We start from the raw sequence: 17,787 nt of genomic DNA, 5'->3' as shown, positions 1-17,787 counted from the left end.
CCTCTTCCCTTCCCTCTAACACCTCTTCCCTTCCCTCTAACACCTCTTCCCTTCCCTCTAACACCTCTTCCCTTCCCTCTAACACCTCTTCCCTTCCCTCTAACACCTCTTCCCTTCCCTCTAACACCTCTTCCCTTTCCTCTAACACCTCTTCCCTTCCCTCTAACACTTCTTCCCTTTCCTCTAACACCTCTTCCCTTCCCCTAAATACCTCTTCCCTTCCCCCCCACCCCCCCCCCCCCAAAAAAAAAAAAAAGCGTCAGTGTTGTGTTTTGATGTTAAAGATAAAGTTGGAGGCATACGCTAATCTACCCGTGGCCTCGGTGCTCATCTTCGTGTCATTGAGCATGTATAGTTGAAACGAACCCATCATATAGGGCAATTATTGTTGTATCGGGGTTATCTCAGTATATTTACCTTCCTAGATACAGACTTTATCGACCAACCCGAGTGAGAGAATCAGCGCGAGTGTATTGAGGCTGCTGACCATTACACCAAGCATATATTACTGCATTAAGCTCCGGGGGGCAGCATGACCCAAGAAAAAATGGCGCCACTATAAAAAAAACACTTGCCTGCGCCAGACGGGCTGCGGCCGACTACCATCCCCCCTCAAGAAAGCCTACCGGCGCTATAGGCTGGCACGTAAAAAAAAAAAAGAAGCCTAACATACACTTAACAAACCATACTTTATTAGGTAAACCGTCACAGGAATAATGTTATCATGATCTTTTTACAACTAAGTTTCACTCTGTCTATCCCCGTGGCTGGGTAGGGAAATGATCTACCACCACACGGCGTTGCAGTTGCTCGTGTCGACGTTGGCGGGCAGGTCACACATGGTGAGGCCCTGGTTCCAGTAGAGGCCGTCCGCGCACTTCTCCTCGTGGGGGGAGCCGTTGTAGCAGCGGTAGTACTGCAACAAAGCACAAGAAATCAAGTTACTTAGGCTGCATGGTATTGTCAGACGCTTCCACCCCTCACATCAACTATTTTCAAAGGCCAAAAAGGAGATCAGTTGGGTCCTCATAAGTGTTTTTTCAGCTTCAGAGTATAGAAGCTTCGTCAAACTACCACCAGGGTCATCAAACTACCCCTGAAATTGCCCACAGCTCCTACGAAAGCCTTGTCAAATGTGTATGCCTAGGCGCCGAAATGTAGTGAGTGGCCGTCTCTCTAATTTTGATCCATTTCTGAATAGTTACGGCGATAATCACTGAGTGCGGCGATTTCAACATTGCATAACAAATGGAAGGTCATGATATTCAATTAACATCGAACCTGAAAAACATAATCCTTGATAAAGACAATAATTTCTTCACTTTTTCATGGATGGAAGGCCACCTCGTACGAAGTGAACTGTATTAATCGGACCCACCATGGGCAGACTTTGGGACCCACAGTTTAAGATATTCTTCGACTGTGGTTGCGGCCTATGATTCCTACGCGCGAGCTGCTTCAAAATTGGAACCAAAAGTGGGATGACTGTATTCCTAGACTGTGATCGTGCCGGTACCCAGCCTCTAGTACAGCCACTGTCCTGCGCCGCTGTTCCCTTCAAGATCGCCGCTGCAGACTCAAATTGGAATAAAAAGTGTGATGATTGTATATTCTTAGACGGTGATCGTGCCTGTACCCCGCCTGAAGTACAAAACAGGGCCTTGCGCCTCTGTTCCCTTCAAGGCCGCCGCTGCAGACCTACCTTGTCACAGTCGGCGTGGGGGTAGTATACGTTGTCCACCTCGCAGATCCACATGGTACATTCGGAGGTGTCGACTTGGTTCTCCCAGTTGCAGATCTTGAGGTCCTCGTCAAAGAGGGTCCCGGGCCCGCACAGCTGCAGCACGGCCTGGCCACTGATGCACTCCCAGTACTGCGTTGAAAGGGTGAACCATTTCATCAGAAGGCCGCCGGTGTTAGCCTCACTATATATTACTGTATGACACTACGTTTACATTCGAAATTGTCCTCTCTTCTGGTCACTCAATTCTTTTTTCTTTTATGGGAACATTGCTCAGCGGGCCTTTTTGTTTTTTTGTTTTCTTTTTTCCCTTGAGCTGCTTCATTTACTGTAAGAAAAAATCTCCGGACGTGTTATTATTTTGATTGATAGAAGATTTTATTCGTATGTAGAACTTCAAGTAAGAAATGTATGATTAATTATTGTTCTCTTCAGCACTGACAACGAAATAAGCCTTTTTTTCGATTTTTTGCCATTGTAGGAACTTCGCTACAGGTAAGAAATATGTGGCCAAGGATGAAAACTAAACTGAAGAATCAAGACAGATGAAAAAGAAGACAATTGAAAAAAAATGAAAACAAAAATGAAGAAAAACGAATGAAAACAAATGAAGAAAACAAAGAAAACACACAAATGAAGAAGAAAGAAAACGAGCAAATGAGAAAAAACAAATGAAGAAAAATTAAAACACAAATGAAGAAGAAAACAAATGAAGAAAACACACAAATGAAGAAGAAAGAAAACGAGCAAATGAGAAAAAACAAATGAAGAAAAATAAAACACAAATGAAGAAGAAAACAAATGAAGAAGAAAGAAAACAAAACGAAGGAAAAAGAAAACCAATAAAAACAAACCAAGAAGAATTAAAAAAAAAGCTACAAATGAGAAACACATAACCAGCCATGAATGAAACCCGGAATAAATATCGCCCATACATCCTTTGCACCGCCATCCCCACCTTGTTGCAGTCCTTGTGTGGGAAGACCGTACCGTCCACCTGGTTCGTGCAGTCAGGGCGTGGGTGCGGAGGCTTCGGCGTCGACACCCTCTGCGTGGTGGTCTCAGGCATGGTGGTGGTGGTGGTGGTAGTGGTGGTGGAGGTAGTGGTTGGCTCCGTGGTGGTGGGGGCGGGGGTGGTGCTGGTAGTGGTTGGCTCCGTGGTGGTAGGGACAGGGGTGGTGCTGGTAGTGGTTGGCTCCGTGGTGGTAGGGGCAGGGGTGGTGCTGGTAGTGGTTGGCTCCGTGGTGGTAGGGGCAGGGGTGGTGCTGGTAGTGGTGGTGGTCTCGACGGTAGTGGTGGTGAAGTAGTTATATTGACAGTCCTGTTGACAAGAATGAGAGTTTAAGCGCCATAGTCAACCGTCCAACCAAATAATTAACTTTGCTGTCACAATCTAGTTAGACGTTGAGTTCTCCCAACACTGCATGGAAACAACAAATAAAGCGGAAAAGGGTTAGCATTCCTGTAGAGAAACTCTTCATTCAATACTAAAGACGTAGCATTGCCATTATAGTGTAGTTTAGTCAGACCACATTTAGAATACACGGTGCAGTTTTTGTCTTCCCACCATGCAAAGGACATTGGTTACAACAAATACTACAAAGAAAGACATGTTAGGCCAGTTCAAAAATTTAACACACACACACACACACACACACACACACACACACACACACACACACACACACACACACACACACCGGAAGATTGCCGTCGGCGGGGAGGTTGAATCCAGACTTCATGCTCTTGATCAGGTAGAAAGAATCTTGGTAGCATTGCGGGTGGAAGTCATCCGTATCGATGGTCCACACCAGGAAGCCGGCCAGGCCCATGTTCTTGGCGTAGCGAGCCTGCCGCGCCACCACAAAACATTATTATTTACCTGGTGCTTCATTATCCTCGTATTGAAAAGGTAGTAAAGACGTAAGGGGTTGTAAGGCACTAACAGGCGCTGAACAGATACATTACATCACTACATATTTCAACGTTCTGCCAACCAGTGCATGGAAGGTCCGGATGTTAGTAGATGACTAGGCCATTTGAGGAATCCGCTAACATCTGTACCTTACACAGGCATGGTGACAGGTACTGAGCAGCTTTATCGCAACACACTATAAAGCACTACATTCTACCTATCAGTCCCTTAGAGGGTGAAATTACTTTACATCAGTGATTTTGGTGATTAGAAGAAGAATCAGGGGAGGACGGGAAAGAAGCAACGTCCTTGCAGCGTGGCTTCAACCTGCGTGAGAGACAGGCTCATTCATACCTTGACATGGACGGAATCGGCGTCGTCAAACCCGCACCAGATCTTGTCGGAGGGGCAGTAAAAGTATGGCTCGTACATGGTGGGATCTTGACTCACTGTGCAGTCCTCCTGGGTCAGCCGCTCACAGATCTAGCAACCAAGAGGGGAGGAAATGCATAAAGAACATATCCCCAAGAGTGCAGTATGTTTTTTTATTTTCGTTTGTTTTTTCGAGTACTGATCCGCGTATTAGCCTCTAAGGAAACAATCTGATATGCACTTTCATTTCAATTCGTCGGGCGCTCGAATACAATCACCTTCCCGTCGTCAGCCTTGGTGTTTTCTGGCAACCAAGAGGGAAGGAAAGGCATATGCAACATTTCCCTAATAGTACAGTATGGTTTTGCCGAATATTGATCCACGGATAGTCAAAAGTCGCGAAGGAAACAATCTGATATGCACTTTCATTTCAATTCGTCGGCCGCTCGAATGCGATCACCTTCCCGTCGTCAGCGTTGGTGTTTTCTGGCAACCAAGAGGCAAGGAAAGGCATAAAGAACATTTCCCTGAGAGCACAGTATGATTTTGCCGAACATATATCCACGGAGAGTCATCAACCGTGAAGGAAACAATCTGAAAAGCACTTAAGTCTCAGCTCGTTGGCCACTATATAGAATTCAGTCACCCTTCCACCGGCAGTGTTGGTGTTTTCGTGCGGAGAGCGATTCCGCGGAGCTTAATGTTGTGATTCCCTGACCTTTGTGTCTTGCAGTTCTTAAGGTAGACTCTCCCCCCTCCCCCCTGTTCAAGTCTCCTCCTGCTGCTGCTGCTGATGGTAATCCATTCGCTATTGTTCACATATTGTTTTGCTGTTAAAATATCACAACTTTAGACTCAGTAAAAAAAAAAAATAACAATTAATGCGTCGGTATTCATACTTAAGACTAACCGTACATATGATTATAACACTAACATTATGATTATGCTAATATAAAGGAGACAAGTAGAACTAACCTCTTAGTGAGGCGCGATAACGCTCTGGAACATGGCGTAATGATGAACAAGAAAAAGTGTTTCTCTCAGAGCATGCATCAGTGTCAGTAACAACGTTCCATTCAGAGACACGCCAGTCTTCGTCGACAGACCGACTTGGTCGGCTAGATTTCGATCGCCGATAAAGTCGGTTTGTCGGCACCCTGCTACGGGCCGCCTTTGGCAAAGGCCCATGTTCCCTCGTGCCGTTCCCCTAGTGATACTATGGGTAAATCTTTAACAACAACAACGTTCCATTCGAAGGCCTGCTGGGTTATACCCTGATATGGAAAATGAAAAGTAAGCAAGCACACAGGGGAGACCTAATGTATCTCCGTCTGTCCTTCCTGGTCATGAATTTCTCTAACTTTCCCTGGACGTCATCAATCAAGCGTGTGCTCTTGCTCAACCCTCCCGCCAAACGTGAGGCGTTGCGCGGCGCGGCTCACCTCGTTGAAGCCCAGCGTGCCGGGGATCCTGATGTAGGGCCCCTCGGGCCCCGGCTTGTGGGCGGGGGCCAGCATGCCGGTGTCGTCCATGGAATCGAGGGTCCAGCAGCGGCCGTACGTGGGGATGCCCAGCACCATCTTCTCGGCGGGCACCCCGAGGTCCAGGTAGTAGTTGATGGTGTACACCTGAAACCACGCGACACAGGTAATATACCGCCATGGCCGACACAGCCTCAAGTATATACACCCTCCCTCCCCCACACATGAAGCCAGACTAGGTAAAGTACTGGTTGACAAGCTCGAGTCAAAATCAACAAGTTTTGGGTTTGAATTCCAAGTCGGTGAAGACCAAAATAATATTTATGGCTTGTCTGTTTCACGTTCTGAGCATAAGTTCGATAAACTGCGACTTCGATTAAGGCAGCACAACTACCTTAACTGTAGGACTGAACGGCAACAACAACAGACAACGGAGACACGAGTTTCCGTGTTATAAACGTGTCCCACCCACCACGCTATGGTAGAGATCGAGGTCGGTGTCGCGGTAGTAGCCGCAGAGGGGTGCGTTGTGGTGGGTGCGGGTCTCCCAGGCGCCGTGGTAGTCGTAGTTCATGATGTGGAAGTGGTCGAAGAGGTCAACCAGCGGCGGGATGTTGTAGGCGGCGTCGATGGTCAGCTTGCCGGCGGCCATGGCGCTCGACAGGAACAATGGTGGGCTGAACTTATCGAACTCGTGGCGCAGCTCTTGGATCAGGGTGACGAAGTTCTCCTGTAGGGGCGGGAATGTCAGCAGCAGCAGCAACTATAGTGTTGGTGGGGATGGGGGTGGTGCTGTTGCTGGTGTTGTAGTAATAGTGTTGGAGGAAAATTGCCTACTACATCCCTAGTGGGGGGTGTTATGCCATTAATAAGTACTCCATGCATAGCAATCGCCAGTACAAAGTGTGAGTGTCTACAAATGGGCATAAGGAAAATGAATAAATTAAGCATTATAGTGGAAGGTGTTTGTGATCATCATTGACTACTATTCTCAACGAAAGGCAGCAGAAAATAGTCATTTATCGAGGGAGTCTCAGATGACCCGTGCCCTCTTCCACTTACTAATAGAGGCTAGACTGATTGCTCCAGTGAAAGCAACGAAGGCTATGCGCCCATTCTGGCTAGCTAGCACCCACCTTATCCTCGGGCGCACCACAATGGGCACCAGTTTATTTTTTCCGCGCCTTCTCTGTCTTCCTTATTAATAGAGGCTATATTGATTGTCCCAGTGTAAGCAACGAAGGCCATGCGTCCCTTCTGGCTACCTATAGCACCCACCTTATCCTCGGGCGTACCACCGCGGGCAGCAGGATACTCCCAGTCCATGTCCAGTCCGTCGAAGTTATGTTTGCGAATGAGCGCCAATGTGCTGTCCACGAAGAGCTTGCGTTTCTGCGGGTCCTCCACCATCTGCGGGAATGAGGGTGTTGGGGCGTTCAGTTAAGAAGCGGCAGGGGGAGAGAGAGGCGAGGCATGGCAAGGAAAGGGAAGGGAAGGGGAGGGAAAGGGAAAGGAATCGAAGGGAAGCGAGATGAATTTCAATGCCGGATTGGGAGAAGAAGGAAAGGCATTGGAAGGGAGGGAAAAGGAATGGTATTTAAGGGAATGGAAAGGAGAGTAGAGGGTAGTAAGAGATGTGATGGAATGGAAGGAGAGGGTGTTGAGGGGAAGGAGGGATGCAAGGGAGTTCTAAGGAGGGTATTGAAAGAAAAATAATGAGGATGAGAGTAAGAAGGAAACCACACACACACACACACACACACACACACACACACACACACACACACACACACACACACACACACATATTCAACCCCCCACCCACCCACCCCCCACACATTTCCTAATTTTGCCCATAAATCGACTAACGAGCTCCAAATCTCTTCAGGAAGGTTCTCTGGCGATCACGAGTTCAGCACGTGATCATACCGTGAGTGAACTACCCACACATTCACCTTATCGCTCCTCCCCCTCCCCGGCGCCAGACTCACCCTCGAGTAGTCCACGGAGCCCTCCCGCCAGCCGCCCACCGCTATCAGCATCTTCAGCTCGGGGTTCACGTCCCTCAGCGCCACGAACCGGTCGTAGGCACAGTTGTTGCCGCCCTCCTCGTCGGGGCACAGCTCATTCCAGGGGTCCAACACCTGGGAGAGGCAGGGGCAGGAAAGAGAGGGAGGGAGTGTTATGTGTGAGTGTGTACTATATGGGGAGGAGTGTGACCATTTTTTTTTTCTCCTATGATGTTTAGAGAGCTGTAAGCATTATGCCATATATCTATAGCACGTTAGCTCCGAAAACAAATGAGTCGAGAAAACACCAAAAACAGATTATAGTAGTGATGGAAAGTAAAATTGAAGCACTGACATAAAACGATTATGGGAGAAAGCAAAACCAGCTGCGACAAAAAACAAAGAGTTCATTCATACCTCGATCTCCCAAGTGTGGTTGCTCAGCCCAGCGAAGCCGAAGATGAGGTGGGTGCAGAGGAAGGGGTCGATGTCCTCCACGTCAAACTTCCCATCGCCCGGCCGCCACGTCGCCCAGGACCCGAAGTAACACACCACGCTGCCCTCGCCCGCGGCCAGGACTGGGTGGGAGGGAAGAAAAAATGGAAACCCAAAGTTGGAAAAGTTGAAGAAATATTTGGATCCATATTATCAAACCTTTCGCTGCTCACACACCCAGATTTGATAAGGCTTTCATAGAGGTTGTGTTGATATTCCCATGGGTAGTTTTATGAACCTAGTAGTAGTCTGACAAGGTTTCTGCACCGTGAATGTTGAAGAGCACTCATGAGAACCCGACTAATCTCCTTTGTGGCCTTTGGAAATAGTTGTTGTGAGTGCCGCTGAACGCGTCTGAGAATACGGGCCTTAATGTACATAAAAATGAGAAGCAAGTCCTCCTGAAATAAGAGTCGGTACTGATACAAGCTGATCACAACCTGTTCACTTGACGGCAAAATGCAAAATAGATAAATAAAGAAAGAAAGAAAATAGAGATAAAAAGAGGAAGAAAAAATGAAAACTAAAAAATGGGGGTGACTAAGTGTTGGAAAAAAAAGACTCAAAGGTGTAGTAACTAGAGGAGTGTTATTAAAGAAATCTCAAGAATATCGTAAGGAAAATATGAGGGCGTCATTTGCATTCATTATATTCTTATCCCAAAATAGGGCCGATTATTAAGAATATTTACCTTTACCTGCTAGAAATTTCGGTAAATGTTCAGAGAGTTACCCATCTCAAATTTTGATACACTGGCTATTTATTTCGGGCCAAAACATTGTGCTTTTTCATTTGGAGATAGTTTTTTTCTTCGGAAACGGCTAAAAAGTGACTTAATTATTGCAATCTCATCATCCGCCGCCGCCGCCGCCGCAAAATAGCTCGCAGAGGGTTTAGGGTGGGGGAACATATTTAAACTAGCCCAACCGAACTTTACGACCTAACAGCTAACGGGAGGGCTTCGCCCCCCTCGCCCCCCCTTTTAACCAGGGGGGGTGGACCCCCCCCACATGTATATGCAACTTTTTTCTGCGAGGAGGTATTTCTCGCAACGCCGGCTGCTCCGCCACCGCGGCCGTCGCCAGAGCAGTCAAACATGGCGCGCGTAAACAGTGGTGGCCGTAATTATTTCGAAAAACTAGAGAAGTACAACAGTAGTAGGTAGAACACCGTATAATTAATCTAACCTTACCAGGCGAGTGTGACCCAAATTATTGAGAATCGTACGCTATCCCTCCCACGCCCGGGCCCACAACACCGCTGCCCGCAAAAAAACACTAACTTTTAAAAAATCGAAAGCAACGTTTCTATCAATTTGCGATGCATATATATGGGGTTCAGAATGCATAGAATAATGAGATCTAACCCATGGTTAGGGTGAGAAGTACCACAGTGAGATGGGCAACTCTGAACATATACCGAAATTTCCCCTAAGGACTTCATAGATTTCTGTGTCCTGACACAGTACGCTATTCACCACCAACAGCATTTTCCAGCCGAAAGTTTATCGCACGGGCAATATGTCGCCGCGTTTTTAAAGGGCGAAAGGGCGTGGCTGCAAATTTCCATCGATCGCCAGCATAATATGATTTTCCCGTAACTGACCTCTCTCCTATACATTCTTTTATAGGGGGAAGTGATTAGCGGGCGTTTTTTCTCACTTATTTTTTTGTTTGACCTCGAGCTGTTTCCTTTATGTAAAAAAAAAGGAGAGATACAAACACCTGCTGGCCCTGACGCCGTAATGTCCCCAGTCTCGCACCGCCAAACCCACGAGTCATGTTGTTTTATCTTACTGCTGGCGGCGAGTCATTGTGCATTGTCTCTCCGGTGAGGTTTATGCCATAACACCATCCTACATGGTCCCTCCATGTGCCGTCTGCCTTCTGAGGGGGATAAACAGGCCTGGGTGGAGGGAGGGGCGGGGATTACGGCTGTTCGCAGTACTACGGACGCCTGTCGTGGCTGCAGAAGAGTTCAATACGAGTGTCACTTCCCAACGCTCTTTACGCCTGGTAACAGCGTCCCCTACGGCTCACGGATTATGATGATGCTCCGTCTAAAGTGATGAGCTTACTGTGTTCCATCATCAGAATTCCATGCACTCCATGCTATCTTTGGTGACACAGATGGTACAGAACAAATTTTCTTTCTCTCTTTCCCCTTCCAGTTGCTGTCCATATGCAAGGACCTTGTTCGCCCTCGTATGGGGTATGCATCTCATGAGTGTGTGTGTGTATGTGTGTGTGTGTGTGTGTGTGTGTGTGTGTGTGTGTGTGTGTGTGTGTGTGTGTGTGTGTTTGTGTAGCGGGTTGGGGGGAGGGTGCTCCACACAACCCTTTTGGACAGAGTGGAGTCAAAGGTTGTTCGTCTCAGCCACTCCCCTCCTAAACTCTAGCGCAGTGAGTGCCTGTCTTTCCATCTCCCATCAATATTTTAATGCGAACTGCTCTTCTGAACTTGCTACCTCATGCCTCCACCCCTTCCGCGGCCGTGCTTCACACAAATTTCTACTATCGCTCATTCCTGTACTGTCCAAATCCGTTATGCAAGAGTTAACCAGCATCTTCATCCTTTCATCGCTTTCGCTGGTAAACTCTGGAACAGCCTTCCTTCGTCTGTATTTCCTCCTGCCGAGTACTTGAACTCTTTCAAGAAGGAAGTATGAAGACACCTCTCCATTCGAATTTGACCTCTCTTGGCCACTCGTACTGAACTCTTTTTTCGCTGCAAGAGCGATTAGTGGATCTTTTTAATCTTGTTCTTAATGCCCTTAAACTGTTTCCTTTACTATAATATATATATATATATATATATATATATATATATATATATATATATATATATATATATATATATATATATATATATATATATATATATATATATATATATATATATATATATATATATATATATATATATATATATATATATATATATATATATATATATATATATATATATATATATATATATATATATATATATAGATATATATATATATATACACACACACACACACACACACACACACACACACACACACACACACTCATCTCTCTCTCTATCTCTCTCTATCTATCTATCTATCTATCTATCTATCTCTATCTATCTATCTATCTATCTATCTATCTATCTATCTATCTATCTATCTATCTATCTATCTATCTATATATATATATATATATATATATATATATATATATATATATATATATATATATATATATATATATATATATTCTTGATTGATTTAATGCATTTCATCTACCTTAAAAACACTTGATTTATTTCTTTAAGAGAATGAACTGAGGTAATGTGACAGTGCATATCTCGGGTCCAAAGAATCGTAAGGTGTTTCTCACAAATCCCGCGCCTGACAGCTCATCTGACTCCTCACCTCCGTGCACGCCGCTGTGACGGCGCCCGCGGCCTCAGGCGGTAATAAACGGCTTTCCAAATCAAGACGCGTATTTAGAACAAATGAACATGACGAGGGACGACGCCGACAAAAGCAAAACAATGACCTGCAAGTCATGTTCTCCCTGACAGCAGGCAAAGGAAAACGAGTCACACACACACACACACACACACACACACACACACACACACACACACACACACACACACACACACACACACACACACACACACACACACACACACACACACACACACACACACACACACACACACACACACACACACACACACACACTCCGGTAGCTCAATCGGTTAGAGCACCGCGCTGCAAGGCTTCACGGCCAAACAGGCGGCGGTTCGAGCCCGGCTCAGGCCGGATTTTTCCGTTGACAAGGAGTGGTTACTGTCCCCCCTTGAGCAAGGGGGATGGGGTGTGTGGTGAGTGAGGTCCTGGAAGTACCCAAAGATCGACAATAATGAGCACTTGCTCACGTCTTGAGGGTACTTGCTGGCGAAAGCGAGTCCAACTCGTGATCAGGCCGTGGTGAATTTTACACACACACACACACACACACACACACACATACACACACACACACACACACACGTGGCGACGGATGTAATTATTTCCCTCTTCATTGATTGTTTGAACCTGTATTAATTAAAAACGTATCGAACCAAATAAATAAAAATTGCAAAGTATTTAGGGGGATATTACTTGTATACGTTAATAAAAATGCATCTTTTTCCCCTAAATGTTTCACAGTATGAACCTTAGACTTTCAGGGGTCTGAGGCTGTCTGACCAGAGGCTTGGGCGAGGGACACTTTAGCTGTTATAAGGGGAACCTGGTTTGGCCTGAAATTAGTGAGTTTTTTTTTCCAATTTTCACTTCAGTTAACAAGATGAGGTAGTTAACAAGATGAGGATGGGTCTACTAGGCACGGCAATACAGAGGATTAGCAATTTATGTCTGCAATGAAAATGAATTAATGTCTCGTGAATAGAGCATTAATGTAAAGTGGAAAACACGTGGTCTTTTTCAACTAGTGTCACTATTACTTGAACATAAGTACTCATACTAGTCAATTCCTGTTACTACTTTTTATTATTATTTCCCACGTCTTCTAGGCTCATGACACTGAACACTGTATTCCTCCAAGTAATATTATCTTCCCTTCCTTCCAGCCCTTCCCTCTCTCCCCCTCATCCAGTTTTGGTCCTCTCCCTCCTTGCATTTCTTTACTCATGCAGTAGTCTGACCTCATACGACTTTTCATGAAGTGAATTATTATATTATTAATAGTAGTATTAACAAGTCTCCCACTCACCCACATCTGATTCTCTCCCTCCTTGCATTTTTTTACTCATGCTAGTCTGACCTCTACGACTTGTGTAATCACTGACCGGCCTGGTTCGAAATGCCTCTCACAACTCTGCGACTGGGTTATCTCTTTGGCCGACTGGTTAAGGAGTAGCTTTCCCTTCTCGCCGGTCGCGGGTTCGATCCCCGGCGCCGGCAAACCCTTTCCTAGTCTGGATTAATTTCTCGTGTGTTTCGTGACACGCAGAGGTCGTGTGGAGATAAGGTAAAGCGGAATTCTGTGGCGCTATTCATAAAATACAATATTGTTTGCTCGATTAATTTCTCGTGTATTTCGTGACACACGGAGGTCGTGTGAAGATAAGGTAAAAGGGAATTTATTGGCGTTACACATGTATTAAATTAAATTATGGGTATTTTCTGTATTAATAGTTGAAATTTTCTACCTTGTCCTTCTTTTATTCTCCCTCAATGCCTTTCTCTACCATCTGACTCCAGTCGCCTTATAATGAAGTGAATTATTATTATTTGTTGTATTGTTATTAGTATTTTTCCCCCTTATTCTTCTTTTGTTCTCTCCCTCCTTGTATTTCTGTATCATTTTTTTTACAGCAGAGGAGTCAGTTCAAGGGCATAGAATTTTAGTATAGGGGGAGGAGTAATGGGGTGAATGGGAGAGGTAATGGGAGGGACATCTATAGCATATAATATAGGCAGGCAGGAAGTAATTCTAGAGGAGAGACAGAGGACGGCAGACTTATACTCTAAGCCAGTTGGAGGTGGGCGGAGAGTTAGGAATAGTGATCCAGAAGAACAGTTTTTTTAGACTGGCTGGGCTGTAACCCCCAAACCCCAAACCAGGTGTTAGTGCAGGTTTTAAAAACTAAACTACGACTCTTGAATCATGAGGGCCAGAACTGCGATTGAGAGCCAGGAGAAACCAGAAATGTCTCTACAACAATAATTTTAGTTAGAGTAAGAAGAGGCAAGAAACAGCATACACCAGCCACAAAACAAACAAAAAAAGTAAAAACAATGGGATGAAGGATGACTCTCGGACTAAAACACACGAGATTGGGTTAAGAAGGAATTTATTAGAAAAAAAAAAGAAGAAAGTTAAGAAAGGTATAAAAACAAAACATGGAAAAGGGGTACACTCAGGAATTCAGGGTGGTTAAGAACTAAAGATTAAGCAGAAAGAAAAACCAAATCAGAAAAAAAAGAAATGAGGCAAAAGTAATAAAAATGAGGCGAAAGGTTTTCAAACACATTTTTCAGATGAAATAGAAAAAAAACAAGGGAGAAAAAAAAGTAGAAAAACAAACAAACACAAGCTTAGTAGAAATTACGAAAATATGAGTACATTGAAAGATTAACTACTATCACAGGAGGATCAGGAGAATCGAACGGAAAATTCGAAAAACTTGGTAAGGGATGGCGGACGGGATAGGATATAATCATTTAATAGGATATGGATTAGGATGAGATAGATGAAGTAGATGAATGAAGTGCTGCAGGAGTTGACGGATATAAGGAGGGACTTAAATAAGGGTTTTATTATTCATGTCGTATAACCAACCGACATTGGGAATCACCACTAAAATACATCTTAACCGAGATACTAATGCCGCTATCAGCCGTTTTAAAGGAAAGTAAGGTTACAGGTCAGTCGGTTTTAAAAGGGGGCTGGAGTCAACAACAGCCATATTAGTTCGATGCTTATTACCAAAAAAACATAGTCATGATAGCATTTAGAGAGAAACATATTATTAAGGACCATAGCATGGGTTCACACTTCTAGGTCTACAATACCAAAGTAAGGTTGGTATGGTGATAAACGATGCTCTCTGTTCTACAATAATGAAAAATTAACGGTGAAGGTTTTGAGAAGTAAGCGTTTGATGAAGTTCTTTATTTTACAGTGACACGGGTCAAATTAGATTCACAGAACTGCTTTACTTACAGGCTCATGGGAGGAGGTAAAGAGTAAATCAATGGCAAAAGAGTGGGCTAGCAATAGAAAAGAGCTGTGACAAATAATGGTATTAGGGTCCACTTTTTGTTATGTATTTATACTCAACAACTATTATTTAATAATGACACTTTTCCACAGTTATTTCAATGTGAGTTAGATAGATTGATCATGATCTTAGTGATGGTAGGCAGGTAGCATCAGAGTCGGTAAGATTGGTCCAAGATCATGAGATTGACAGCAAGCAGATTATAAGGCTAGTGCAATATCTGAGTATGAGGAACTGGATAATGTGAATGGGCGACAAAAAATCACACTGATGTTATTAGGTCTACTCAAACAGTTAAACTTGCATTCTCTAAAAGGCAAAAGGGTGCGTGGAGACATGATCGAGGTTTATAAAATGAAAGGGGTAGGACACGAAGTACGGGGTTAAACTGGGATAAATTCAGATTCAACAGGGACATAGCAAAAATTGGTTTTTTAACAACAGTGGTGGGAGTAAAAGGTAACAAATGTTTAAAAAAAAAGCCCGATACCTACTGCTCCTAAAAAGAGTTAGAGGAGTGGCCGAAAGATAGGTCAGTTTCGGGAGGAGAGGTGTCCTGATACCCTCCTCTTGAAAGAGTTCAAGTCGTAGGCAGGAGGAAATACAGATGAAGGAAGATTGTTCCAGAGTTTACCAGCGTGAGGGATGAAAGAGTGAAGACGCTGGTTAACTCTTGCGTAAGGGATTTGGGCAGTAAAGGGATGAGCTTGAGTAGAAAGTCGTGTGTGGCGAGGCCGCGAAAGTGGGGGAGGCATGCAGTTAGCAAGTTTAGAAGAGCAGTCAGCATGAAAATATCGATAGAAGATAGAAAGAGAGGCAGCATGGCGGCGAAATTTAAGAGGTAGAAGACTATTATTAAGAGGAGAGAGCTGATGAGACGAAGAGCCTTAGACTCCACTCTGTCCAAGAGAGCTGTGTGAGTGAAACCCCCCACACGTGAGATGCATACTCCATACGAGGGCGGACAAGGCCCCTGTAAATGGATAGCAGTTGTGCGGGGGAGAAGAACTGGCAGAGAGGGTACAAAACGCCCAACCTCAAGGAAGCAGATTTAGTAAGAGAAGAGATATGAAGTTTCCAGTTGAGATTTTGAGTTAAGGATAGACCGAGGATGTTTAGTGTAGAGGCGAAAGAATTTGACCATTGTGTCAGCACGGAAGCACAGTTTTTAAGGACAATAGGAGGCACTCCTTCAGGTCCATAGCCTTCTGAGGATTGAGGCCATCTGACTCCAATCGCCTTACAATGAAGTGAATTATCAGTATTCGCTGTCCTCGAGGCCTGATTGCTAGTCTCGGAATAGGGTGGAGCTGATGCCATTGTCTAGGTTTGAGAGTCTTACCGGCAGACGCCAGGCCGACCACGAGAAGAGCGAGAAGCCTCATGACGGTGCGGGGTATGCGGCGGCTGGCTGAGGGGAGGGCGACACGAGGAGGGGCTTATGTAGGGGCGGCTTATCTCTGTGTGTGTGCGTGCGTTTGTGTGTGTGTATGGGAAGCTGAGAAAGAACATGAGTGTGCAGATAAATGAACAAACAGGGAAAGTTTAATTAAGACGGAACCGAATTCAAACCTAAAAACTGGCTTAGACTTAGATTTTTTTTTTTTTTTTTTTTTTACTAATTCACCTATGGCGCCGGTAGGCTTTCTTGATGGGGCCTGAAGGTCGGCCCCAGCCCGTCGTGGCGCAGGCAAGTGTGTTTATAGTGGCGCCATCTTGCATTGGCTCATACTGCTCCCCAGAGCTCATCTTTGATCCTAGAATCTAAAGTCCGGGTTCATAGGTGGTCTTCTGGACAGTATGTGGGTAGTCTTAAGCCACTCGGCGGTGACTGAAAAATCCAAGTTTGTGGTACCGGGCGGGGCGCGAACCCGCGTCGTCCTGGACGCTGCGCCGTCACGCTATCCACTCGGCCATCGCCTTCCCATATATATATTGATTGTTAATGTGATATAACGCGAGCATTTTGTAAGCTAATCCGTTTATCGCTTACTGTGGGACTAGCTCTCTCTCACACACACACACACACACACACACACACACTACACCACACCACACCACACCACACCACACCATACACCACACACCCCACCTACCCCCCCCCCCTCCCACACGTTTTTAGTCGAGGGAGTCAAGCAAATAGCTGGTGAATTCGTGACCCCAGGTGGAGCAGGGAACTCACGACGCGTTACCCCTCTGGTCTACTTGTGAGAAAGGCCGCTTGTAATGTCTTGCTCCTGCTTCATGTCTCGCTCCTCCACCTCTTTGTTAAGATTGATTTGTGACGGTTGTTGTACGACAATGAACCTTTTTGTCTCATATGTTAAGAAAAAAGACATAGATATACGACGATAACAACAAAAAGAACGTTTGCATGAAGTATACAGAGCAGACAACATCCCCGTAGCCTGTACTGTACCTCTGCTGAACCTCCCTCCCTTTTAACTAAATCTCCCCTTATTAGTTTCACTAGTAACATGCCCTTCGTCTTCTCATATGTTCCCCTGAAGACCGTCGTCAAAGGATATAGCAAATATTAGATTCCCAACGAAGCTATGCTGTAGAGAACTGCTGGGATAAGCCGACGGAAGTTGTAGGAAAATGCAGTCCGAAGAGTAGCAAAACAAAACAAAACAAAATGACTTTGTTTTTACTAACAGTATAGGGTCTTAGAAATAAAAAGTTATTGGTAACCTTAGTTATGTACTTTAGATTTAATGATTAGTGAGTTGTGCCCCTTTCCTGTATATTTTATTTTCTGTACACTTTTAATCATATAGGTATTTTGTATTTGTGGTATAATATTGTAACTTTTATAATGCTGTACCGGGACCTGCTGGCTACTCTGCTTAGACTACTGTCTTGTCTTAAATGGGGACCCCATTGGAAATAAGTTGGACAACTTTAGTGGGTTATCCTTGTAAGAGCTAGCATGTTGTCACTGTATTGTCTTGTCAGTCACAAAATGTAACCACTTAGGGTGCTGGGCTCACATTCACCACG

The 17,787-nt window shown here is 44.9% G+C and overlaps 1 protein-coding gene across 1 annotated transcript; it reads right to left on the bottom strand.

The window, feature by feature from the left end:
* Positions 1 to 670: 670 nt before the first annotated feature.
* LOC126995432 (chitinase-3-like protein 1) lies at positions 671 to 16,266 on the bottom strand. Its single transcript, XM_050854960.1, has 11 exons — positions 16,127 to 16,266; positions 7,936 to 8,096; positions 7,501 to 7,653; positions 6,788 to 6,919; positions 5,982 to 6,239; positions 5,471 to 5,656; positions 4,011 to 4,139; positions 3,442 to 3,591; positions 2,700 to 3,062; positions 1,703 to 1,873; positions 671 to 916 (listed from the first exon to the last, which is right to left on the bottom strand). Exons 1-11 carry the CDS (start codon positions 16,167 to 16,169, stop codon positions 785 to 787), a joined length of 1,878 nt encoding a protein of 625 aa, XP_050710917.1. The 5' UTR covers positions 16,170 to 16,266; the 3' UTR covers positions 671 to 784.
* Positions 16,267 to 17,787: the final 1,521 nt, after the last annotated feature.

The sequence above is a fragment of the Eriocheir sinensis genome, chromosome 8 (genome assembly GCF_024679095.1).
Source record: "Eriocheir sinensis breed Jianghai 21 chromosome 8, ASM2467909v1, whole genome shotgun sequence".
NCBI lineage: Eukaryota > Metazoa > Arthropoda > Malacostraca > Decapoda > Varunidae > Eriocheir > Eriocheir sinensis.
The sequence above is the reverse complement of the archived record's forward strand: the minus strand, read 5'-3'. Positions and strand labels throughout refer to the sequence as shown.

Coding starts and splice junctions, on each gene's coding strand:
- LOC126995432 (XM_050854960.1), bottom strand. CDS start 16,169: ATGAGGCTTCTCGCTCTTCTCGTGGTCGGCCTGGCGTCTGCCG. Junction 6,240..6,787: donor GTGGTACGCCCGAGGATAAG/GTGGGTGCTATA, acceptor CCGCCCCTACAG/GAGAACTTCGTCACCCTGAT. Junction 4,140..5,470: donor GCACGCTGGGCTTCAACGAG/GTGAGCCGCGCC, acceptor CTTGGTTGCTAG/ATCTGTGAGCGGCTGACCCA.